Raw genomic sequence first — 25,723 nt, 5'->3', positions numbered from 1 at the left:
ACAACGCGATGGAATTTGTCATAAATGATGTTCCGGTCTTGTCTGGCCGCTGTGTTTACGCGAGCGCGCTGGCGACACTGGGCGAGTCGTGAAATGAATTTTTCGCTAGACGATGCAGATGGGTTGACAGGAAAATCGAAGAAAGAAACGTCAAGAAGGGAAGTAGGCGACCATCCGTAAACTAGGTAAAATGGCGAGTAGCCGGTGGTACGCTTAACGGTCGTGTTGTAGGCGAAAGTGTCGAATGGTAGAAGCTTGTCCCAATTGTTGTGATCAGGCTGAATATATACGGCGATCATGTCGGCAAGCGTGCTATGAAATCGCTCGGTCAAGCCGTTAGTCTGTGGATGGTAACTCGAAGCTGTTTTGTGGGTGGTACGAGAGGCGCGCAGGACTTCGTTTAAAAGTTGCGAGAGAATGGCCTTCCCACGGTCGCTCAGCAGTACCCGAAGAGTAACATGGCGCAAGATTATAGCTTTAAGGACGAAGTCGGCAACTTCCGAAGCTGTGCCAGTGATCACTGATGTTGTCTCAGCGTTGCGCGTCAGGTGGTCGATGGCGGTCAATATCCATCGATTGCCAGCTGCAGTAATAGGAAGGGGCCCGTAAAGGTCGATACCAAAAACCTCAAGTGGTGCGGTAGGACACGGAATAGGCAGTAATTCGCCCCCAGAGCAGAGGTTGGGAGTTTGCGACGCTGACACGGAGAACAGGAACCGACGTACCTCGCCACACTAGTAGACAGGCCAGATCAATAGTAACGGCTTCGAATGCGATGGTAGTTTTTATGGATACCAAGATGGCCAGCAGTCATGTCATCGTGGAATGCTTCGAGGACATGGGCTCGAAGAGAGCGCGGTAGAACGGGAACCCAGCGTTGACCGTCAGTGTGGTAAATGCGCCGATACAGCACGCGATTGTCCAACTTGAATTGTGCGAGTTGGCGTCGAAGCCGCGCGTTAGGTGGGCGAGAAGCGTTAGAGAGGCGGTTTATCAGACGCCGACAATATGGGTCACCCTCTTGGCGAGATGTGAATGTTTGATCGTCGTCCGGAGAAAGGCGGCCTATTGAGGCTAGAGAGGAAACCGGCGTAGAAGTGACATTCGAAGAGCTGCTTTGCGACTTAGTTACCGAAGTGTCGAATGGGTGCGCAGGAAGCGGACAACGAGAAACAGCGTGAGCGTTTTGGTGGTGTTTGCCAGAGTTATGAATAATGTCAAAGTCATATTCTTGTAGGCGGAAAATCCAGCGACCCAGGCGTCCGCTCAAGTTCTTGAGAGTGGATAGCCAGCATAATGCGTGGTGGTCCGTAACGATCGTAAAATGGCGCCAGTGCAGATAGGGACGAAACTTCTGTATGGACCAAACAACAGCTAGGCACTCCTGCTCAGTGATCGTATAGTTCTCGGCATCAGTCAGTACGCGGCTGGCGTATGCAACGACTCTCTCGCGAAGAGTTGTCGCGTTGCAGAAGAATGGCAATGATGCCGCGGCCGCTGGCGTCTGTGTGCAAGAGTCGGTGCAGTCTCATCAAAATGACAAAGCACAGGTTCAGACGTGAGGGCACCCTTCAACATGTCAAAGGCTGCTTCACATTCTTGAGACCAGAGAAAGGGTACACCGGAAGCAAGCAGCTTGTGTAGTGGCGCATGTAGCGGCATTGACGGGATGTTCACTGGGGGCGCGGCAGCAGCCGACGCGTACGTTTTTAGCGGCACTGATGAGTTGACGTTGCCTGGAGGCGTAGCAGCAACTTCCGCTTACGTTGGCATGGGACGAGAGAGCAGGTCAAGGACGCCAGTTCATCTCTGATGACGTCATGCAAGGTCGTTACAGAATATAATTGCTGTCGCAATAAAAAGGAAGTAACATGGCAAACGAAAAAAAAAAACAATAAACATGGAACCCAAAGCCTTTGTAGTGAGCGCGATCCGCGCGCAGCTATAACTGGTCAGCCCCAGTCAACGCACTTAGCCTTTTCGAGGGAACTAATTTGACTCAGGCGGTGGCAGCTCAGCAAGCGCATCAAGCAATGAGTTGCAATAGCTACCTGTGCCCGGCTCAAAAAATCGAGGGTGCTCCGACGCTTCTGGCCTTCGTCGTAGCGTCTTTCACTCGCATCACAAGCTGGCAAATACGGCTGTTTGGGCCACACAAATGCTAATGACGGTGAGGTAGGTCTGGCCATGTATAAATCAACACGTCCGGCAGTGGACGCGAGAGTACATCGCCTGCCAGTGCTCCAAATCCCAGCGCCACACCATGACTCCATTGGCGGGGTTCCCAGCGCCAGATGCGCGATTTCTGCGTGTGCACTCACGTTCAGCGTGTGCCAAGATCACTGCCACTTTGTAATGGTCAGTCGTATGTACTCACCTGCGCAGACAGATTTACACACAGGCTTAAAGCTGTGCCTATCGCAGAGATCAGCGCTGACATAATAACCTATACGTTCCTGTACCACTGCGTGGCTCACTTCGGTGCGCCTTTCCACAGTTACGACCGACCGTGGCGGACAGTTTTAATCAGCGCTTTTCGCCAGCATTATATGGCTGATCGGCACCTCGCATCAGAACTACTGCCAACCATCGTCAGAGCAATGGCATGGTGGAAAGTTTCCAACATGCCACTGGCGCAGTTGGACAGAAGCAAACCACTCGTCCTTCTAGGTATCCGCACTACAGTGAAAGCCGGCACTGACTACAATGGCGCGGAGTTGTATGGAAAAACACTGCGATTGCCTGGCGAACTTTTCACACGCTGTGGGGGTGAACGACGTGTTGCTACTAGCGACTACGCCAGCCGGTTGTGGGACATCGTGTGCAAGCTTTGTGCCACACCACCTCGCAGACGGCACCGCTACCCATCTGTATGCACTCGGAACTGTGGTCTTGCTCCCTTGTGTTTATGCTACATGGCGCAGTGTAACGAGCTCTCCAACCACCGTACGACCGGCGGTTCAAAGTTCAATATCGCCTGTGGATGATAGTACAATTCTAGTCCTTGAGCTTGTCTACTCGAAGAGGCTGGCATTAGTTGGGCGAGAAATCGAAATGCAGAATAGACCAATTAAAAAATCACTAATTATCTCAGGACACCCATAGCAATTCACAAATTAGAGCCGGTGAGCCCTCAAGGAGTCTTCATCAGCCTATATTTATGTCCACTGCAGGGCGAAGGCCTGCAGTGGACATAAATATAGGGGGTAATTAACATAAATATATAGACAGGGGTAATTGGAGATATATAATATCTCCAATTACCCCTGTCTCGCGCTAACTGATTCCAACTTGCGCCTTGAAATTTCCTAACTTCATCACCCCACCTAGTTTTCTGGCGTCCTCTGGGATAGCAATGCCATCGGCACTTTCATGGGCAGATCGAGCGGCTGCATCTGCTTGGTCATTTCCTATGAAATTGCAGTGCCTTGACAACCATTAAAAGACGCTCTTGTGTCCTTTCTCAACTGTTCTTAGATAGTAAATTCCTATTATGTCCGCGACAAATCGTTCCTTGGATCCATGACGTAACTCAGAGAGCAAACTCTGGATGGCTGCTTTGGAATGGCGGAACATGGGCCACTGCTAATGTTTCCTGACTGATTGATGAATTGAAGTCTCGCATGTAAGCCTGCAATTTCTTCGTCCATCGTCGATGTAAAATATGATGTTTTGAACTTGACCTCCATTAAATAGCATGGACGAATACTGAAGATGCTAGACTAGAGCTCGTTACCGATACCTCGAGGTAAGCATGTAAGTGGTCGATGTTGACTTCAAGAAGTAAACATGTTGCCTGTTTCAAAGCTACCGACGGCATTTGGACCTTCTTCTTGATGCCTGGAATGGCAAGGCGTACCCGCGGAGAACAGAGGTACCACCACTGCGACGACGATCACTCTGCAGGTGCGTAGTTCCATCGTAACCATGGTAACCTGGGTGTGCGGTGAGCAGTGAGGATGCATGCGTCCTAGCTGTTGGTAAACAACCAAGATGGGCAAGAGGATTTCATGTGATTTGTCGAATGTGCAGTCTTATAGCGTTGATCGCAATGTACATTCATTTCGATGAGGTGGTCCCGCGCTATGGGGATAATGGCTGCTGTGGATGTGCATTCAGGAAGGCCGAGGCACGTCCGCACAACTCGGGCTTGTATACCCTGGAGTGTGCGGATGGTCATTTTACAAGAGTTACCAAGCACGGGCAGGCTGTCACGAATATGTCGGCCAGACGGGGCGCTTCGCGATTGTGTGGTTTAGGGAGCATGAACTATCTCTGACAGGGAGTGGATCGTTGCATTTGTCGACACACTGCCCTAACTTGCGTATTCGAGCCTCGTTTAAAATACACAGACACCCTTTTCATACACGGAAACCTGCGTATACAAGAGCTCGCTGACGCATACAATTGGAAGATGAGGTGCTGAGCATGCATTAAACTGTGGTTCAGCATGATAAAAACAAAGCTTCTTTATTATTTTTCGCTGGAACGAAACATATCTTGCTTCTTTCTGTACACTGCTGTCGTGCACGCGCGGTTGCTGTTACGCAACCTCGCACGATTCCTGCTCTTCGAACCCCAACCCCTCACACTATCCCTTACAAAATCCCATCAATTTAAATGTAAAAGACATCCTTGCTCATCAGCGCGGAGTCCGCAGAAAATACCTGCCGCCTCACCCACAACTTAGCGGGGAAGAGGCCGCCGGTTGGCGCAAAATACAGACCGGGGTATTCCCCCATCTAAAACTGCTAAATGCCCTGTATCCCACCCACTATAGGGCCACGTGCCCTGTGTTTTATTCCGTTGTGTTACCACACTCATGATAACTGTGCGTCCTTTTACGACGATTAACAAAAAATGCAGTGGGCCTCGCAGTCTCGTCGTTGCGCTATAATTAGGTAAGTAATCATCCTCGTAGAGCGCAACCTGCGATAACATCGCACTTTGTGTTGGCCATGGTCATTCTAATTTTATATCTTCTCTTATCTGTTCAAGTCCATAACGCAAGGTGTTTTCTTGCTATTTATAACAATGAAGCGATCGCTGCAGGTTGTGAGTGAAGCGCTGGAGTAATTCCTTGGCTGCTTCAGTTCAATGATATATAGACAAAAAATATACACACTATGAATTGCACAATATTTGTGATTTCATACAAGTTCAATCCGGTAGCGTAAAAATTGTACACCGCTAAAAACAAAATTAATAACGCGTCCAAGCTCCACTACTATCAGCTGCACGTTGCCCATGAGTTTCTCGAACAGCTGGGTGAGGTCGCACACAATTTCGAGGCGCTGAACTAGAAGGACGTGTCCAACAGCCTCGAGAACAGTTCAGTGCGCGTCGCGCTGTTACTGATCCTTCCTGGCAGCTCAAAATCTCCCGGTCGGCGGTGCTCCTTGAACTCCGGCGCGAGTCTGGCCAGGACGGAGTCTTTCATGGTCACGTTCCGAAGGGCGTGGTTGGTAATCACCAGTGAGGAGAGATAGGTGCCCTCAGCCTCCATAAGTGTTACCTGCAGTTCAAAGGTAACGAAAATTCCGAAGGAAAAGAAAACTGTTACGAGGTGATAAACGTGAGGAAATTCGGATTCTTTTGGTAACTAAACAAGAACATGATTTCTTTCCCCACTTTTAGTTCTAAGTCAACTCTAGAACTTGCATAGTCTGCCGGTTAACGGATTTACCCTACAAACGGTAAACCGCATGCCCAGCTTTTCCGTGTTATATCCAGCGCTTAGGAAAATGCGGTTCGGGGATGATGCAAGTAAGAACAGGGAATGCGGGGAATCGGCAACTAAGAACGAATCAGGCCAGCAGCACGTTTAAACTTTCAGAACCCGCCAAAACGTAAACTGATTATGAATCACGGCAAACAATGCCGGGATTATTAAAATATGCAAACGAACACGAGGGATCGCAAGACTGATCATATTTCGATAGCATCAGGCATGAACCTTACCGTTGTATTTCACAGTGTTTCATCGCTTTTTTTTTTCTACTTTCTCTCAGCTTCATTGCTGATAAAAGTATTCTGAAATCTTATGTGCCAAAGCCGCAATCTAATTATGAGGCACGCCGCAGTGGAGGAATAAGGATTAATTTTCACCACCTGGAGTTCATTGAACTGCACCTAAACCTAAGTGCAAGTACGTTTTTGCATTCCGCCCTCATCGAAATGCGGCCGCCAGTGCTGAGTTGTTCACTCATTACAGACAGCGCTAACTCTAATTAACTCAATATAACTCTAACGAACGTTTTTGCATATCGCCCTCATCGAAAAGCGACCGCGACTGCCAGGTTGTCTCTTGTCGTGACATCATCCTGATACGTTCCGAAGGACGTGATTGTCACACTCATTGTCACGCTCTGAAGTACGTGGTTGGTAATCACCAGTAAGGAAAGAGAGAGATGCCCTCAGCTTCCTTCAGTGTTACCTGCAGTTCAAAGACAACGGAAATTGCGAAGGAAAGAAAAATGCCACGAGGTGCTGCACGTGACGAAATTTGGACGCTTTTGGTTCGTACCCATTGACACTTATTGATTTATTTATTAACTAAACAGGAAAAACGTTTGTCCCCCCCCCCCCCTTTTTTTAGTTATACGTCAACGCTAGAACTTGCATAGTCTATCGGTTAACGGTTTTCCCGACAAACTGTAAACCGCTTGCGCGGCTTTTACTCGGCTTATCCGGCGCTTAGAAAAATGTGGTTTGAGGATCATGCAGCTCACGCATAAACAACGAGTATGTCACGTTCTCTAATATCACCTCTACACTATCAGACCTGCGCTAGACTGTCATGTTGTCTTGAAATGTGCGCTTGTAAAATCTGCAAGTATAAAGGAATCAGCCTAGCAGCACGTTTAATCGTTCAGACCCCCAAAACAGAAAATGATTACGAATGACGGCAAACAATGTCGGGATTAATAAAATATAAAAAAAAACATGAGGCGTCACAATGACTGATCAGGTTTCGATATCTTCAGGCATGAACCTTGTCGTTGTATTTCACAGTGTTTCATCGCTTTTTTTTTACTTTTTCTCAGCTTCATACTGATAAAACTTAATTCTGAAGCCTTACGTGCAAAACCACAATCCCATTATCAGGTACGCCGCAGTGGAAGACTACAATTTTTCACCATCTGGAATGCATTGACGTGCACCTAAATCTAACTAACGAACGTTTTTGTATATCGCCCTCATAGAAATGCGACCGGCACTGCCACGTTGTTCCTTCATTACAGATAGCCCTTTTTGGTTTCTTGTGACGCCATCCTGATACGCACTGCGCGTGCCTGACCCACTGACACGCCCTCGGATAAGCGCTATGCTTTCATTTGCTTTATCCAGTTCTCACAGAAGTCACGTGAGCGTTCTAACTGTATATATTTCATGACGGAATATTGAGGAGGATCATTCTTGGTCGTGAGACGACGAGCGTCTGTCTGTCTGTCTGACGCTTGTAAGAAATAGTGCGTTTTTTTTTCTGAGTGACGTGCCCTTCCCACCGTTTTTTTTTTTTTTCGTGGCTGCGACAGGTTTACATGGAAGCCACCTGTCCCAGCGGCCGCTGTGTAATGCAGCTTTCACGTAGCCCAGCGAGGTGCCAGTGATGGTGGCATTTCGGTGGTGTCACCTCTGTGTGTCTCTTATAAGAAAGCCACTTTTCTGGTGGCCTCCGAGAGCATGAGTTCACAATTTACGGAAACCACGCCTCTCCGCCGAGTAAATGTTGCAAGTCAGGGGGAGAGGAAAGATGTGATTGCCCACAATAATCCCCGATAATTATTCGCCATTTCTCGCAACCTACGTGAGCGTGTTCGCATCCGTAATCAAGTTGTTTCTAGATGAGTATCGGCACTTCAACACTGACACAAACTCGGCTAATCTGCACGTAGTTTCTTACAGATAAGACCAGCGGTTTTATGCCTTGTGTATAAGTTGTTTCTAGATGAGTATTGACACTTCAACAGTGATACAAACTCATACCAAAATACTCATTTAGAAACAACTTCATTACGGATGCGAACACGGTCACGTAGGCCCTGACTGGGAGATAACCACTGTCGTTGAAAAGAAAAGTACAATCATTGCCTCCTACCGGAGCTAACATATGGGGCAGAAACTTGGAGGTTAACAAAGAAGGTCGAGAACAAGTTAAGGACCGCACAAAAAGCGATGGAACAAAAAATGTTAGGCCTAACGTTAAGAGAGAGGAAGAGAGTGGTGTGGATCAGAGAACAAACGGAGATAGCCAATGTTCTAGTTGACATTAAGCGGAAAAAGTGGAGCTGGGCAGGTCATGTAATATTGCGTAGGACGGATAATCGGTGGGCTATTAGGTTTACAGAATGGGTACCAAGAGAAGGGAAGCGCAGTCGAGAATGGCAGAAAACCAGCTGGGCTGATGAAGTTAGAAAATTTGCAGGCGCAAGTTCGAATCAGCTAGCGCAAGATAGGGGCAATTGGAGATCGCAGGGAGATAGGCCTTCGTCCTGCAGTGGACATAAATAAAGGCTGACGATGATGATGATGATACAGTGACCTGCGCCTATTAGAGCGCAGCTCTTAGGCGTCCGTCCCTGCGGAGAGCGTCGGCGCAACCGAGCGGACGAGCACAGCGAAGGACAAGAGCAAACTCGGAGCGCAGCGGGTGATAACAAAAATTCGCCGACGATTAGGATACTCCCGAATGAGAAATTTGAGCGGCTCTACACGTGCATTCATTTCGCGGTATATTGGCTGGCACAGACAGTCTGCCTCGTTAGGCAAGTTGTAAATGGAGCGAAGTGTGGTGTGACGGCCTCGCTAATCGGGAGGTGGTGGTGGTGAAAAACTTTATTGAGTGATGACAGGAGAGAGTTGGGGACGGCCTTAAGGGCCGGCCTCTCACAAAATCTAGGAGGGGTCCCTAGTCCGGAACCCCTGTGGCTTCTGCTGCAGCACGCGCTCGGGCCACTAGGGCGCGTTGATCCTCCAGGGTCGAGCAGCCGAGCAGGGCAGCCTCCCAGCTCTCTCGGGTAGGGGGGAATGGGAAGGGGTGTGGCGGGACCACCGGGTTTGATGGGCAGGCCCACACCATGTGGAATGGGTCCGCGAACGGATGGTCACAGTGTGGGCAGGCCCCGGAGAATGCCGTGTTAAAGTGTCTGAGTATGGCCGGGCACAATACCGTGTTGGTGTAGAGACGGAGGAGCCAGCGCTCGTCCGCCTTGTTTAGGCCCGATGCCGGTGGTGGGAATCTGAGCCTGTGCGATTTGTACAGGGCCGTGATTTGTTTTGTAGAGAGGCACTCTAGTTTAATTAATTAGAGCGTAGAGCACTGCAACGAGAGGTTACACAGCGCAGGCAACACAGGCACACGGCTTCGACCAACTCGTCGTCGTCGTCTTTCTTGAAGCAGTGCATACTGCTCGTTCTTCTTCAGTACAATTATCTCCCCGGAGAAAAGGAGCCGTCCCGGCGACCTACGGGCAGGAGAGCACAGGGGGGTCGAAATAAGGCTTTAGCCGCTGAACGTGCACGATTTCGCGCCCTCGGCGGCGCTTATCCGAAGGTGGCTCAAGGGGTTCTATCATGTAGTTCACAGGAGACGTTTGACTGACCACACGGTAGGGACCCTGGTACTTGGAAACGAGTTTCGCTGAAAGTCCAGGGCTGGTGGCGGGAACCCAAAGCCAGACTAGTGAGTCAGGAGCATAGGGTGCAGGAGAGGCGGAAGTATCCCAACGGTGCTTTTGTCGCTGCTGGTCTTCCGTAGTAAATGTGCGGGCGAGCTGTCGGCACTCTTCCGCGTGTGCAGCAGCTTCGGACAGGGCAGTAGACTCCGTTGTGTCAGGGCGATACGGGAGGATGGTATCCATTGTGCAGGAAGGCTCGCGTCCGTAAAGAAGAAAGAACGGGGAAAATCCCGTAGTGGTCTGTGTGGCGGTGTTGTAAGCATACGTCACGAAGGGTAGAACGCGGTCCCAATTGGTCTGGTCAGATGCGACGTACATGGATAACATGTCGCCAAGAGTACGGTTAAAGCGCTCAGTCATCCCATTAGTCTGCGGGTGGTAAGCAGTAGTGGTGCGGTGAATTACGTGGCATTCCTTGAGTAGGGCTTCTATAACCTCAGAGAGAAACACACGGCCTCTGTCGCTGAGCAATTCTCTGGGGGCTCCATGGCGAAGTATGATGTTACGCAGAAGGAACCATGCAACATCACGCGCAGATGCGCTGGGCAGAGGCGAAGTTTCCGCGTAACGCGTTAGATGGTCTATTGCCACAATCACCCAGCGGTTGCCGTCTGAAGTACTCGGCAGGGGCCCGTAAAGATCAACTCCGACGCGGTCAAAGGCGCGTCCTGGGCAAGGCAAGGGTTGCAATGGGGCACCTGAGGAACAAGGGGTATTCTTGCGGCGTTGGCAAGCGAGGCAGGAGCGCACATATCGGCGGACGAATCGGTACATTCCGCGCCAGTAATAACGGAGTCGCAGGCGCGCGTACGTTTTGAGTACTCCTGCATGCGCGCATTGCGGGTCATCGTGAAACGCTGCACATATGTCCGAACGTAGATGCCGTGGGACCACGAGTAACCATTTGCGGCCATCCGAGAGGTAGTTTCGGCGGTAAAGGAGTCCGTCACGAACAGCGAAGTGGTGTGCTTGGCGACGCAGTGTACGGTCAGAAGAAGGCGCTGATGGGTTGGACAGAAAAGCCAGCATAGAGACAATCCATCGATCCTTCTGCTGCTCCGAAAGCATGTCCGTGGCGGTGAGGGAGGACTCGCATATCGGTACCTTCGAATAATTGGGCTGGCCTGGCATAGGGGAGCGGGACAGGGCATCCGCGTCCGTATGTTTACGGCCAGAGCGGTACAGCACTCGAATGTCGTACTCTTGGAGGCGGAGCGCCCATCGAGCGAGTCGACCTGAAGGGTCTTTTAAGGACGACAGCCAGCAGAGGGCATGATGGTCAGTTATTACGTCGAATGGGCGGCCGTAGAGGTAAGGGCGGAATTTAGTTATGGCCCAAATGATAGCCAAGCATTCTTTTTCTGTAACGGAATAGTTGGCTTCCGCTTTCGTCAGAGCGCGGCTGGCGTAAGCAACGACGTATTCATCGAAGGCAGTCTTTCGTTGCGCAAGAACAGCGCCAATGCCGACACCACTAGCATTCGTGTGAATTTCTGTCGGTGCGCTGGGGTCGAAATGACGGAGAATCGGGGGTGAGGTTAGAAGACGACGCAGCGTCGTGAATGCGGCATCGCAAAGTGGCGACCAGGCCGAGAGGTCGGGCTTACCCGCGAGAAGCTGCGTCAAAGGCGCTATTATGGTGGCGAAGTTGCGGATGAAACGGCGAAAGTATGAGCACAATCCGATGAAGCTGCGGAGTTCTTTGGTGGTCTTTGGTCGTGCGAATTCGGCGACTGCTTGGAGTTTGGTAGGATCTGGAAGCACACCATGTTTCGAAACAACGTGGCCAAGGATGACTAGCTGTCGGGCGGCGAAGCGGCACTTCTTGATGTTGAGCTGGAGTCCAGCATCGGCGAGGCAAGTGAGAACGCGTTCGAGTCAGAGCAGGTGAGAAGAAAAGTCCGGGGAAAAGATGACAATGTCATCGAGGTAACAAAGGCATGTCTGCCATTTGAGGCCGCGGAGGATGTTATCCATCATTCTTTCAAATGTGGCAGGCGCATTGCCCAGGCCAAAGGGCATCACGGTAAATTCATATAAGCCGTCAGGCGTAACGAATGCCGTTTTCGGGCGATCTGACTCAGCCACCGGGACTTGCCAGTAACCAGATCGTAAGTCTAATGACGAAAAGAATTCAGCGCCTTGCAGGCAGTCTAGTGCGTCGTCGATACGGGGGAGAGGATAGACATCTTTCCGGGTTATTTTGTTCAGGCGTCGATAGTCCACACAAAAACGAATTGTCCCATCTTTCTTTTTCACCAGCACTACTGGAGAGGCCCAAGGACTGTGGGAAGGCTGTATCACGCCGCGTTGAAGCATGTCGCCTACGTGCTCGTCGATGACACGGCGCTCCGTCGCGGACACACGGTATGGACGCTGTCGTAGTGGGACATGGCTACCGGTGTCGATGTGATGAACGACTGTAGCTGTACGCCCTAAACATTGTTGTTGGTGGTCAAAAGAAGTGCGAAATCGGGTAAGGAGGTCGACGATCTGCGCGCGCTGACTCGGAGTGAGCTGCGGATCAATACACCGAGCAAACGTTCTGTCACATGCTGGCTCAGACGTAGAGACAGGAAGAGCCATGGCGTCAACCTGAAGAGGAGTCGAGTCATCAGGCACATCGTAGAGAAAGTTCGGCTCGAATTCGTCAGCAGACCCGAGGCACTCGCCATGTCGTAGGCTTGATGGACACGAAAACGGATTCGTAACGTAAAGTGCGCTGGAGCTCTGGCGAATGGGAAGGATGGCGAAGGGAAGCAAGAAGGGATGACGGCGTGCAGCAAGTTTCGATGGCGTGAAGAGAACTGTAGAATCGTAGAAAGCAGCACAGGAAACGGGCACAAGGGCGGAAGAGAAAGCAGGGATATCGGTGTCGGCGGCGACGAACACTCTAGCAGAAGAAAGAGGCAAATCTTCAGAAAGACTTCCGCAAAATGGAGTCAGCGCAAGTTCTGCACGGGCACAATCAATAACTGCGCGATTAGAAGAGAGGAAGTCCCATCCTAGAATGATGGCATGAGAGCAGCGGGGAAGAACAACAAACTCAATGTGATATAAACTGTTTTGTATGGCGACACGGACGGTGCAAGTTCCTACAGGCTCAATTGGCTCAGCGCTTGCTGTACGTAGCGAAATAGCGGAAAACGGCGTCGCGACCTTTCGGAGCGTACGGCGAAGCTGGTCGGCAATCACTGACACCGCGGCACCGGTGTCGACAAGCGCGTGAACAGCGATACCTTCCGCATAAACTTCAATGACGTTCGCAGGGGATAAGCGAGGGCTTGAGCAGTTCGATGAGATCGCAGTTCTTGCCTCCGGAACTGCGCCTTTTAGTTTTCCTCCACAGCGGGGGGGGGGGGGGGGGGCGGGCAAGGGGGGACAGGGAACGTCGACGGGGAGAGGGAGACCGACGAGTGGTGAAACTTCGAGGAGCAGGAGACGAGGAAGCGAAGTGCGGAACAGGTGGAACATAGCGGGGCTGAGAGTCAGGTGTATTCCCTTGTGGTCTCGCAGTATCGGGAGGGTACCAACCCCGCCGGCGGCAAAATCGTGCCACGTGGCCAGCAAAGCCACACGCGTAGCAGATCGGCCGATTGTCCTGGGTACGCCACGGATTGTGAACAGGGGGCCCAGGCTGGGGTGCACAATGTTGAGCCGGACGTAGGGGCTGCGGAGGCGCGCAGAAGTCGCTTCTGGGCACGTAGTTTGCAGCTGCAGAAGGCGACGCGTAGAAGCCGCTTGCGGGCGTGTAGTGTGAAACTGCAGGCGGAGGTCTTGGACTGGCAACGACGGCAGCGTACGTGAGCGGAACCGGCGCTGGAGGGGGCTGATGAGCGAGAGGTAGTGCGTCGCTCACTTGTTCGTGTATGACCCGACGTAGTTCCGGAGACAAGGAGGACTCAGACGACCGGGTAGCAGGCAAAAGGGACAGTTGACGCGCCACTTCCTCTCGAACAAATTGTTTGACTTGGTCGAGGAACGCGGAGTGGGCGGGAGCAGCATTGAAACTGTCGGTGAGGGCCGAAATCGTGTCGTCCGGCGCGGCAGCTCGGCGCGTAGTGAGGCGTTGTTTGCGGAGCTCGTCGTAGCTCTGGCATAGGGTGATCACCTCGTCAACCGTTCGAAGATTTTTCGCCAAGAGCATCTGGAAGGCATCATCGTCGATGCCTTTCATGACATTCTTTATCTTTTCACTTTCTGGCATAGTGGGGTTGATGCGCCGACAAAGGTCAACGACATCTTCAGTGTAGCTGGTGAAGTTTTCACCCTTTTGCTGAGCGCGACCACGCAAGCGTTGTTCCGCACGAAGCTTTCGCACAGCAGGGCGACCGAAGACCTCTTTGAAATAATTAGTAAAAGCAGTCCAGGTGGTAAGGTCGGATTCATGATTCCGGAACCAGAGATGAGCGACTCCAGAAAGATAGAAGTTGACGTTAGTCAGTTTATCCTTGTCGTCCCATTTGTTGTGCGCACTTACGCGGGCGTATGAGGAGAGCCAATCCTCGACGTCATGATCGTCGGCGCCATTGAAGACAGGAGGATCGCGGTGGCGTAGGGCACCGGAGCAGACAACAGGCGATGCCTGGGGAGGATCGGGCTGCTCGGCGTCCTCAGGCATGGCAGAGACGAGAGGGAGCGTCCGGCTGCGGAGTTCCAGGTCGGTAAAGGGCCCGGCACCTCCACCAAATGTAGAGAGGCACTCTAGTTTAATTAATTAGAGCGTAGAGCACTGCAACGAGAGGTTACACAGCGCAGGCAACACAGGCACACGGCTTCGACCAACTCGTCGTCGTCTTTCTTGAAGCAGTGCATACTGCTCGTTCTTCTTCAGTACAGTTTGAAGGATGTAGCCGGATTTGGTGCTGGAACATCAGGCGATGGAGGGTGAGGCGGATCCCGGTAATTTAATGCGCGGGCTGAGGCATCTGCAACCTCGTTTCCACCTAGCCCTGTATGGCCAGGGGTCCAGATGATTGTACGCGGGTTGGGGCGATCTAGATAGTAGCATCGTTTAAGAATTTGGGCTGCGCGTTCAGTGATGCAACCCCGGATGAGATTTTGGCACGCACTCCGCGAGTCGGTAATGATGATCCGAGATGCGGGGTCCGCTGCGGCGAGTGCTATGGCGACTTCTTCCGCGTGTGTGATGTCGGGTGCTCGTAAGGTGAGCCCTTGAATAGGTACGTTTTGGTGAACAACAGCGGCCGTGTACCACCCGCCGTGATGCGGGCCGGATGCGTCCGTGTAGAAGACCCCGTGCGTGAGCCATAGCGTTGCTGTAGGGCGTTAGCCCGCGCTATACGCTTACCATCGTGGGTCCCCTTAGTCATGTTTTGGGGCAGAGGCGGAATGATCAGGGCACCACGCCAGTCCTCAGGTATCGTGGTCCGCTCTTCTACCGTGTAGGTGTAGGAGATGTGTAAACGGTGTAGGAGGTCTCTTCCAGCCTGCGACGTGCCAAGTCGCAGGTACTGGTTGTTGAGATGAGCCTCTTTAAGTTCCCCGTATGTGTTTGTCATGCCCAGGTCTGCGAGACGTTGGTTAGATGTCGAGATGGGGAGGTCAAGGGCACGTTTGTAGATTTTGCGGAGTATACAGTCGAGTGTATTCTCGTCGCATTTACGCAGACGCAGGTAGGGGGTCGAATACAGGATCCGGCTGGTCAAGAATGCGTTGGCGAGGCGCAGAGCATCCCTGCTCCGGAGGCCTCCCCGTTTATTCGAAACCCGGCGGACCATACGGCCCACCTGATCCCCTACCGTACGCAGTTTACGCAGGGTAGTGTCGATCTTGCGGTGTGTGTGGATGAAGAGCCCAAGGACTCTGATTTCATCACGTTCCGGGATAGGCCCGGTACGCAGGGAAAGTTCGATTTGTGTGGTGTCCTTTGGTTTGGGGCGAAGATGCACGTATTCCGATTTGGCAGGTGAGCATTCGAGACCGCAGCGACGGGCGTAGTTGTCTACTACCGACGCTGCTTGCTGCAGGCACGTCTCGATGCTGCCAAGAGATCCCTGGGTTGCCCATAGCGTGATGTCATCAGCGTACAGAGCGTGCTGCACGCCTGGGACATCATTGAGCAATGGGAGGTGGGCCATGGCAAGGTTGAACAGGAGAGGAGAGAGGACCGCTCCTTGTGGTGTTCCCCGCGTACCGAGGGGGGACGGGCCATGCTCCTTGTCTTGAATACGGAGGTATGTCTGCCGTTCCATGAGGAATTGGCGAACATACCTGAAAGCATTATGCCCACAGTTTGTCTGTGAGAGGTGGGTAAGAATGATGTCATGAGTGACGTTATCGAAAGCTCCTTTGAGGTCTAAGGCGAGGACTACCTTGTCGTCACTGGGGTGTTCAGCTGGTTCGATAACGTCTCGGTGTAGTTGCAGGAGAATGTCCTGTGCAGAGCGATGTGGGCGAAAACCGTACATGGTGTCCGCAAAGGTGTGTTGGGCTTCCAGATATTCAGAGAGCCTATCTCGGGCCATGCTTTCCATAAGTTTCCCCACACAGGAGGTTAAGGAAATGGGTCTGAGATTGTCAGTGTTAATGGATTTGCCTGACTTGGGTATGAATGTAACCAATGCAGTTTTCCAATCAATCGGTAGGGGCTCACGCCCCTCCCAGATCTGATTGAAATAGTCGAGGAGGTGAACGTACGCCGAGTCAGGGAGGTTGGCTAAAAGCCTAACCGTCACTCGATCCCTGCCTGGCGCCGTTCCTCGTTTCATTTTGAGATCGCGAGAGGAAGCGCGTGATGCCACCGCGTGGGTGACGCGTGGGCGCGACTCACAGCAGCCGCCGCCGACAGGCCTTCTAAACCGATGAGCGCGTCGTCTGTATGGAAACAAAGCGCTGCATGAGCGGAGGTTGCCTGCGGCGGCTTCCACGCGCTTCCTCTCGCGATAAACACCGACTTCCTTGACTGAAACAAGCAAACCCCGATACACACCGATTTCTCTCGGGCGTTCAAATTAGAAACAGAAAAAAAAATGGCTGCCATCCCGCCCTGCGAACGTGAATGTCCAGCGAACCTGTATCAAACACGGCACATGGTGGAGCATGGTATTCACGCTGTGCTTCTGGTGTCATTAAATTCCGTGGTATACCCGTGGTTGTCTTAGATTAAACTGAATGAGTTGCTAGACGGGTCTCTCTTTCATATATGAAAGCCTGGTGACGTCACTAAGTATAAATATATATATCACAATGTAGTGACGAAACCTCCTTGGTACAGCATTCAGTAATGCAACATAAGAAAAAACTATATTGCAAGTTATCATTTTTTGTTATAGCACTGCAGGATAAGCCGCACAGATGATGTTCCTTTAAGTACTTCAAATGCTAATTATTTATTTATGGCAGGAAAGAAAATTTGAAAAAAACTGCGCCCCAATTCGGGAAACAGTCATGGTTATGAAAGATGTAACACGTTAACCTGGAGTTTTGTGTTTACGCCACGAATTTTTCCGACTAACGAGAAGTATACAGCTTCGCTGCAAAAGAATGGTTCAAAGGGGTTAACATAATTTCGGCACCCTGAAGGCAATGAACGTCCACCCGAAGCACGGTAAAAGAAAGTTTTTGCGTTATACAACCATCGGAATGCCGTGGTCGGAAAATGAACCCGCGACCTAGCGATCGACAACGGGACGCCTAAGCCACTTAGCCTACCGCAGTGGGTCATAAGATAAGCATAGCATGAGTGGTTCGACAAGACTGGCCCTTCAGATGCCCGAGGCCCATGGCGTAGACAACCAGACAAGCGAGCCCAAAGTCGCAAAAATTCTTGCTACTTTTTGGGCACTGGTCTAAGCTGACTACTCGGCCGAAAGGCTTGCTTTTCTGATCGTCATAGAAGAACGTCCTCAAAGCTGGCCAAGAATGAAGAGTGCAAATAAAAATGAGAATAAGAGAAAGTGAGCATCAAATTCTAAGGAGTGTTGAGAATTAAACCATGCAACAAAATCTCGCTAAGCACTACACCGCCATAACCACAGACCCACCACGGTGAGTCCCTTATCAGCTGCATCACTCCAGTCTTCCATGTAAAAAAGACTAAACTGTCGACACTCTCCTGATGATTCCTCACCATGTCGAGGTGTGCGTCAGCAGTTCCATTTGGTCGAGTACCAGCACAATGGGGCCCATCCTGAACGGGAGCTCGATTCCCTCGATGTCGATCAAGTGGAACGTGACGACCCGCTTGGCGAACGTGATGTGCTGCAGGAACTGCCCCGGGCGAAAGCGCTCCAGCACTAACACGTTCAGGCTGACGCCGGAGAAACAGCGGCGCTCGCGCAGAAACCACAATGTAGCCAAGCAGAGAACCACAGCTTTGAGGTCGTAGGGAGCCACGGGATCGTTATGGGTCATTATGAGGTCCAGGCTGCCTTCGTGCAGTTCGTTGAATTTCACGCCGAATGGCTTCAGGAACTTTTTCAGCTCTTCCTGCATAGCGCACAACGGAAATGAAGTTAGTAAGAGCTGCTTCCAGAAATAAAGTGAACTTGTTCACTTCACGGCTCGAGCTCATACAAGGTATGTCGGCATACATAAACGGTCGCTTAAGCACATCTCTCCGTATTATCTGCTTCCCTTGTACCTAAGCTACTTGTTTGTGAAAGCTGTGAAACCGGAACCTGTTTTAACGCGATAGCGTTAAGGGCCCCGCGTCGCAGGAAATGCGGCGTCGGCGACGGCGTGCGATGTCGGCGTCCGTGGCGGAGGAAATCATCTCCAACCACCCCGACCGCGCAGGCCCTCCACGTGGTGCAAGGTTCTGGTGACTAAAAATTGAATTTCCCAGTGTAATCTATGAGAAAAATGGTAAAGTACGACTTTACCATTCGGCGTCGGTTGTTCGCCATATTGCGTCGCATTGTAATTTGAATGTACGAGAAAACATTATCCTGTTACGTGGAAATTGAAACAAAAAGCCCTTTTCCAGCATTTCTACCAGACCTGCAGTCTCGCCCTCGGGTACTTCGCCTGCCTAATGCGTTTTGGACACGCGCGCGCGTCGGGGCAATAGCAAACAATTATTAAAATAATACAAAAGTGCTAGGGTCTTACTTTAATATAAGACCCCTCATATTGCCCCCAGAAAAACGTCTTCCCAGCAATGCATTTTGTTTAATATTGAAGCCGACTTTAAAGGGATCGGTGTAAACTTTGTTTTTGTAAGCCGGCTTTCCCACGTATTATGTTGCAGTGAAGCGCTTCCACTGAAAGAAAAATGCGATGCAAACGGGGCCCGATAACGCTATCGCGTTCCACTCTTAAAGGCGAAGCTTAAGCGTCCTCCAATTTTTGTGCAGTAGCAATCTCTCCTGCTTCACATATGCTTGAAGAAAATGGTTTTGGTGTTCGACCTGCCCAGACAACGAAGAGACGAACGTCATCTGGTGTCTTAGCAGCTGGAAACTGTGTGATCAGCATCCGTGCTGTGACCTTAACATACGTTACAATGAGTAGGCCACGTGGTTGAAGTGACAGAATGAGTTACCGCTTCAGTCACCATCCAGCAGCGGGCACCTCCTTCGTTTTGTTGTGTGCGTGAGTCGAGCAGTGAAGGCATCTTCAATACATCGTGGGCAACATGAAAAGCCCTGTCGAGAAACTCGGGTTCGTCCTTGAGCTGCTTTTCGGTAAAGTGCAGGAACCTGTATACCTCCATGTCCAGAATCTGGAAGCATCAGAGATGTAAGACCAACATGGTGGCTCGAGCCTAAAACAGCAGCAACGTTTAGACTCCAATGCTACAGGAGCATCAACTGGCACGAAATCATTTAGTCGGTCGACGTTCCCGTGAGATTACTGATATGCGTATGAGATGCGTTCTTATCTCTGTCTCCCAATGATTCCGACTATCACAGACAGAACAATATTCGGGCACAAATAATACACGATGATTACACAATTAAGCTAATAGGCGAAACACGTCATTTACGAGGCGTGTACTGCGGCAGCGCTCCCCTCTGGCACTTCCCTGTGGACATACTGCGCCTTCTGGAGGCGCCGCCGTGAAGTCCGCGGATACCCAGTGGTACGTGCACATTGACCCAAGTTGGCGTCAAAGAGGCTCATTGAAATGCGGCACACATAACCAGTCAGTGGCACATACCCAGGCGAGCGGACTACATTTAAAAGTGCACTGCCTTCAGGATCGGCTAAACTTCTACAGATACCGATATCTCCGGCATTGGGCCACGTGTTTGGAGGGATAGCTATACAGCCGGAAAGAGAACTGGTTTGACAACGCCAGGGATTCTATTCGCAGTTAAAGAACGCCCGCTAGTTCTTATCCGAACTTCGGGCTCAGTATGAGCTACACCACGCGAGCGCGTGGCCGAGCGCGCTGCAAAGTTGTACAGTAGCGCCAATCGTGGCATATTTTCGAGTTATCGGGAGAGGGTTTGGCTGTTCCTGAGAATGCACATCGCCCCCATTTGCTTTCACGCTCGCAATCGTTTGGCCCTGTGGTGATATCAGCTTCGAAAATGATAACTGCCACCGTGTCCTGAAGACCAAATTTTGTGCTCGGCAAGTCGAGCTTCACAAAACACGTGATATCTAGCCTTGCTCTTTTTGTTTGCTTCATTTTATTCTATTGGGAATTACAGACTGATGCGCCGCTTACCGTATTACGTGAAAGTGTCTGTGTGTAGCGTGCACTGTGAAAGACTGAATGTTCTTCACATTGGAAAATGTCCCGAGTCCTGCGGATAGTTGAACTGTCCCAGAAGCAGTATACTCAACACCAAATAGCACGGATGACGGGGAGGTCTAATAAGACCTGTAAATCACATCAGTCCAAGCTTATAGGAAAGAAGGCCGCATCAGCGACGCTCCACATAACCGCACCCTCGTGCAACGACTGCTGCTCAGGACGCCGACATCCTCAACGCCGCGAAGGCAAGCCCCTTCAGTACTGCCAGAGAGATCGGTGCGGCCGCTGGAGTGTCTGCAAGCGCGTCGACAATAAAACGACGGCTAGCGGAAGGTAAACTATAGAGCCACGTTGCGGCCCAGAAACCGCGCCTCTCCTTGTCAAACAAGACGGCGCGTCTTCGCAATAGAACACGTCTCCTGGACCACGGACGACTGGAAAACAGTACTTTTTATTGCGATAGCAATTATATGGACACTTCAACCGGATTTCTGCCGTCGGCGTCGCCGTCGCCGTCACTGTGAGGTTCCATATAGATAAAATCTTCGCCGCGCGCAGTATGCCCGAGCGGAAGCGTGCGGGGACGCGCGCTATCACGGAGAGCGAACGCACTCAATCTCCCACGCGCAAGCAGGTGTTGCACAGGCTCTTGTGCACACCTGGATCGCTCGTTATGGCGTCCCACACACCATAACGACAGACCGAGGGAGACCGCTGAAATGTTTGAGCAGCATTTCTGAGACCGAAGGGCATGCGGAGGTATTCAAACATGCCGAATGGTGTGATGATTGCGGTTTTAGGAATGTCGGAAGGCTCCACAGGAATCTGATGGTAAGCTTTAACTAGATCCACTTTGCTGAATATGCAGCAACCGTGAAGCGAAGCGGTGAAGTCGTGAATGTGAGGAATAGGATACCGGTCGGGAATCGTCACTTTGTTTAACGCGCGGTAATCTCCGCATGGCCGCCAATCACCTGTCTTCTTTGGAACCATGTGTAAAGCGGACGCCCAAGGGCTAGCAGAAGGCCGAACGAAACCCAACTCGAGCATGTGATCGAATTCCTGTTTTGCAATTTTTAGGCGGTCAGGTGCTAAGCGGCGTGGTCGGGCATATACTGGTGGTCCTTTCGTGACAATGTGGTGCGTGACCTTGTGCAGGATTGGGCGATCAGGGGAGGGGGGTTGAAATAACTCTGGAAATTCTTGTAGGATGGTGGACCAAGGTGTCGATACCTGGGTGTGTGCTTGTAGGAGACGCAAGGGCGGTGCAGTTGTGGTGATGCCTTGTACCGACAGGTTTGTCGTGGAGTCCAGCAGGCGGCATAGGCGTAGATCGACAACCAAGTTGAACTTCCACAAAAAATCGGCACCGATGATGGGGCCACGGACGTCGGCGACGGTGAATAGCCATCGAAAGGGACGCTGCAGTCCGAGATGAAGAGTCACTGATTTCTGGCCATACGTTCTAATATTAGAGCCGTTGACCGCAGTGAGAAAGGACGTGTCGTGGCGATGTCGTCTTCGGTCGTGAAAGGTAGGCGGAAGCACACTAATTTCTGCGCCAGTGTCTACAAGGTAGCGAACTTTGGTTACGCGGTCGGTGACATAGAAAAGACGGCTTGACGTAGGGCCGGTGGCACTTGCCGTCATCAGTGACTGGCCCGACCGTTTCCCGAAAAGTTACATGGTGGACGGCACTGACGTGCACGTGTGCCGTATCGGGCGTGGTACCAACAAATAGCGGCAGTGGAATAGCGGGAGTTGCTTTGGTTGGGCGTGCGATGACGTGACCGGTCTCTACCCACAGAGAAACGCAAAGTAGCTAGCTCAGTAGTTAGTTGATGCACTTGCGAGGCAAGCTGTGCGTTTGAGGAGCTGAGTTCGTCAAAGCGCTGCTCTAATTGTAACGGACTCGAGACGGGCGCCTGACAACGGTCGATGGCAGATACGAAAGGATGGGAAGCATCCGTGATCTGGTCTGCCGTTGTTGCTAAGTCTTCAATGGAGGTTGCCGCAGGGGAGGCACATAAAATCATCCGTACCTGATTCGGTAGACGCTGCAGGAAGAGCTCGCGGACGATTTTTGAGTCCGTTGAAGATGAATTGCCTCCGAGTAGCAGGGTCATGTGCCGAAGCAGTTCGGTCGGCTTTCGGTCGCCAAGTTCCTCTGATGATAGAAGCTGTTGAATACGTCGTGACTCGGAGTCAGTCGTGCGTCGAAGTAACTCCCGTTTGAGGATGTCGTAGGGGTTGTCGGGTGGGGGAGTGAGCAAAACGTCGCGGATCAAAGTTGTGGTGGTCTGGCTGAGCGCACTCACAACATAGTCGTACTTGGCCGTCTGCGATGCGATGCGGTGACGGCGGAACTGCGCTTCGATGTGGACAAACCAGAGCTCACTATCTGCGGGCCAGAACTCGGGAAGCTTGATTGTAGCGATGGAAGGTGTGGCATTGTCTTGGGAGTTCGATTCCATGGCGTCGAAGAGAAGCGGCGGACGAATAGTTGCGATGCGGGATCACGTCCGAGGTCACCAACTTGTGGGAACAGAAGACTCGGAACAAGTAACCATTTATTCGTCGAGGGCAACTACACTGATGTTGCGGCCATGATGTCGAGCTTCTTCTTCTTCTTCTCCTCTGCGGACGCCAAGCGCACTGTCCACTACACAGGGAAGCGGGAAGCCAGCGCCGGAGGGAGCGGGAGCAGGGGGGGGGGGGGGGGCGCACTCCTACTCTGCCAACAACCGCGCTCGTCGCTAGCCCGCACCGTCTCTTATCTCCACACGGCTCTGACCTTTATGCGCTGTGCATTCGCCGCTCAGTTTCCGTTGAAGCGATAGACCACACGTACCTTCGCACCTTCGCCCGCTGCGGCGTATGCGCTTGCTGCCAGCGTTTTGGCAGTCGTTGTCTGCAGTCATTCCGTGTGATCTATTCGTGTTTGTTTGTGCGCGCTCACACCACGCTTGTTCATTAAGTTAGTAATAGTCAGGCCACATTTTCCAACGCACGCTACACGTGCAATGCTGCCCGGATCGGCAGTGCGGCGCTACAGGTGTGTCCCTTCGCACGCGCGCTGCCCACGGGAAGCGCTTCTCAGCAACACCACCGTTTAACACGCGCCTTCTCGTGGTCATCGAGTCTCTCTTCATGTCGGTCTACTTACGCCGCAGCACACTTGCTTACTTAATCAGCTCATGTTTACTACAATTCATATTGCCACCAAAGCCGCTCACCTTACTTCGTATGACATTGCTGTGTTGCTATCGCATTCATTGCTTCGCCCTTACGGCGAAACTGTGACATTTTTAACACGAAAGTGTTTTATGCCGGGGTCCACCAAGACTTCACTGACGTATTTCCGTCACGGAAATACGTCATAGAACATAATACAAAGAAATAAACCAGAAGAAAAAGTTCCACAAACATGCAAAATTTGGAAATCGAACCCACGACCTCTCGGTCCGCGACGATAGATCGCCGAGCGTTTAACCCATTGCGCCACAAACGCATTTGCAGAGAGCTACACAGACGCGCCTTATATATCTAACACTCCTCCGTGTACCCGCGCTCTTGCTCGGGGCGGTGCCGCCGCCTACGAGCAGAAAAGAGAAGTACTGCATTATGACACTAACGCGCACCGACAGTGAACGCTTCGGTGGTCTCAGCACTACGACGCCTCGATGCCAGCATTCGAAGGGACGCTGGCATCAAGAAGCACTACCAACGCGTTCTCGCAGAAGCACTACTAGGTGGCGTTCACCGTACTCAGCACAGCGGAGCGTGGCCTCCGCAATTAGCTCTGAAAATGTTTCTGAAGTTGATCGCGGAGGCTGCAATTACGACGCGCTGTACGCGCTGATTTGACTCGGTGACGATTCAGTTACGTGCTTTGTCTTGCGCGTTGTATTAGTGTGTCAGTTACGTGCTTCGTCTTTCGCGTTGTGCTAGCGTGTGCAGCGTAGTGCAGCTTCCATATGCACGACGGTTGCTCATGGTCATCGACGTTGGTAGTCGTGATGGAGGAGACGTGCCACCAGGCGTCAGCGTGGGTGCATCAACGCCTAAGGGCGCTTTAGCCACAAAACACCAATAGACATTATATATCAATGTGCAATAAACATTACACTACTTCTGTGAAGACACGTTTCACTTTCGTGTTCTATACCGATTCCTATATAAGAGGGATCAACCACATTTTATTTTTTTAACACGAAAGTGTTTTATGCCGGGGTCCACCAAGACTTCACTGACGTATTTCCGTCACGGAAATACGTCATAGAACATAATACAAAGAAAGAAACCAGAAGAAAAAGTTCCACAAACATGCAAAATTTGGAAACCGAACCCACGACCTCTCGGTCCGCGACGATAGATCGCCGAGCGTTTAACCCATTGCGCCACAAACGCATTTGCAGAGAGCTACACAGACGCGCCTTATATATCTAACACTCCTCCGTGTACCCGCGCTCTTGCTCGGGGCGGTGCCGCCGCCTACGAGCAGAAAAGAGAAGTACTGCATTATGAAACTAACGCGCACCGACAGTGAACGCTTCGGTGGTCTCAGCACTACGACGCCTCGATGCCAGCATTCGAAGGGACGCTGGCATCAAGAAGCACTACCAACCTAGGTGGCGTTCACCGTACTCAGCACAGCGGAGCGTGGCCTCCGCAATTAGCTCTGAAAATGTTTCTGAAGTTGATCGCGGAGGCTGCAATTACGACGCGCTGTACGCGCTGATTTGACTCGGTGACGATTCAGTTACGTGCTTTGTCTTGCGCGTTGTATTAGTGTGTCAGTTACGTGCTTCGTCTTTCGCGTTGTGCTAGCGTGTGCAGCGTAGTGCAGCTTCCATATGCACGACGGTTGCTCATGGTCATCGACGTTGGTAGTCGTGATGGAGGAGACGTGCCACCAGGCGTCAGCGTGGGTGCATCAACGCCTAAGGGCGCTTTAGCCACAAAACACCAATAGACATTATATATCAATGTGCAATAAACATTACACTACTTCTGTGAAGACACGTTTCACTTTCGTGTTCTATACCGATTCCTATATAAGAGGGATCAACCACATGTTTTTTTTTTTTCTGACGAATCTACGTTCACAACACGCTGGGACCAAAAGCAACGTGTGTGGCGCCCTGTCAATGCCCGCTACGACCCTCTCTACGTGCAAGAAGTAGCATCGAGCGGACGTACGGCTGTTAATGTTTGGGGCGCTGTGTCCCGTGATGGGCTTGGCGTTTTGCACCGCATTGAAGGACCGCTGACATCGGCAAAGTATTGTGACATCCTCGATTACGTCATGATACCTTACGCGTTGGACGGGCCTTTTCCTGACGGGGACTTCCTGTTCCATCAAGACCTG

The 25,723-nt window shown here is 51.5% G+C and overlaps 1 protein-coding gene across 1 annotated transcript; it reads right to left on the bottom strand.

The window, feature by feature from the left end:
• Positions 1-4,884: 4,884 nt before the first annotated feature.
• LOC125941634 (uncharacterized) lies at positions 4,885-19,300 on the bottom strand. The gene is made up of 3 exons (XM_049659378.1): positions 19,189-19,300; positions 17,773-18,131; positions 4,885-5,515 (listed from the first exon to the last, which is right to left on the bottom strand). The coding sequence occupies exons 1-3, from the start codon at positions 19,258-19,260 to the stop codon at positions 5,512-5,514; spliced, it is 435 nt and encodes a 144-aa protein (XP_049515335.1). The 5' UTR covers positions 19,261-19,300; the 3' UTR covers positions 4,885-5,511.
• Between the last annotated feature and the right edge of the window lie 6,423 nt (positions 19,301-25,723).

This window comes from Dermacentor silvarum, chromosome 11 (genome assembly GCF_013339745.2).
Source record: "Dermacentor silvarum isolate Dsil-2018 chromosome 11, BIME_Dsil_1.4, whole genome shotgun sequence".
Taxonomy (NCBI): domain Eukaryota; kingdom Metazoa; phylum Arthropoda; class Arachnida; order Ixodida; family Ixodidae; genus Dermacentor; species Dermacentor silvarum.
This window is presented reverse-complemented; position numbering and strand designations above follow the sequence as displayed.

Bases quoted from the DNA above. Each gene is read 5' to 3' on its own strand.
- LOC125941634 (XM_049659378.1), bottom strand. From the start codon at position 19,260: ATGCCTTCACTGCTCGACTCACGCACACAACAAAACGAAGGAGGTGCC. The intron at 18,132-19,188 runs GTAACTCATTCT...TGCGCTATGCAG, and splicing joins GCTGGATGGTGACTGAAGCG to GAAGAGCTGAAAAAGTTCCT.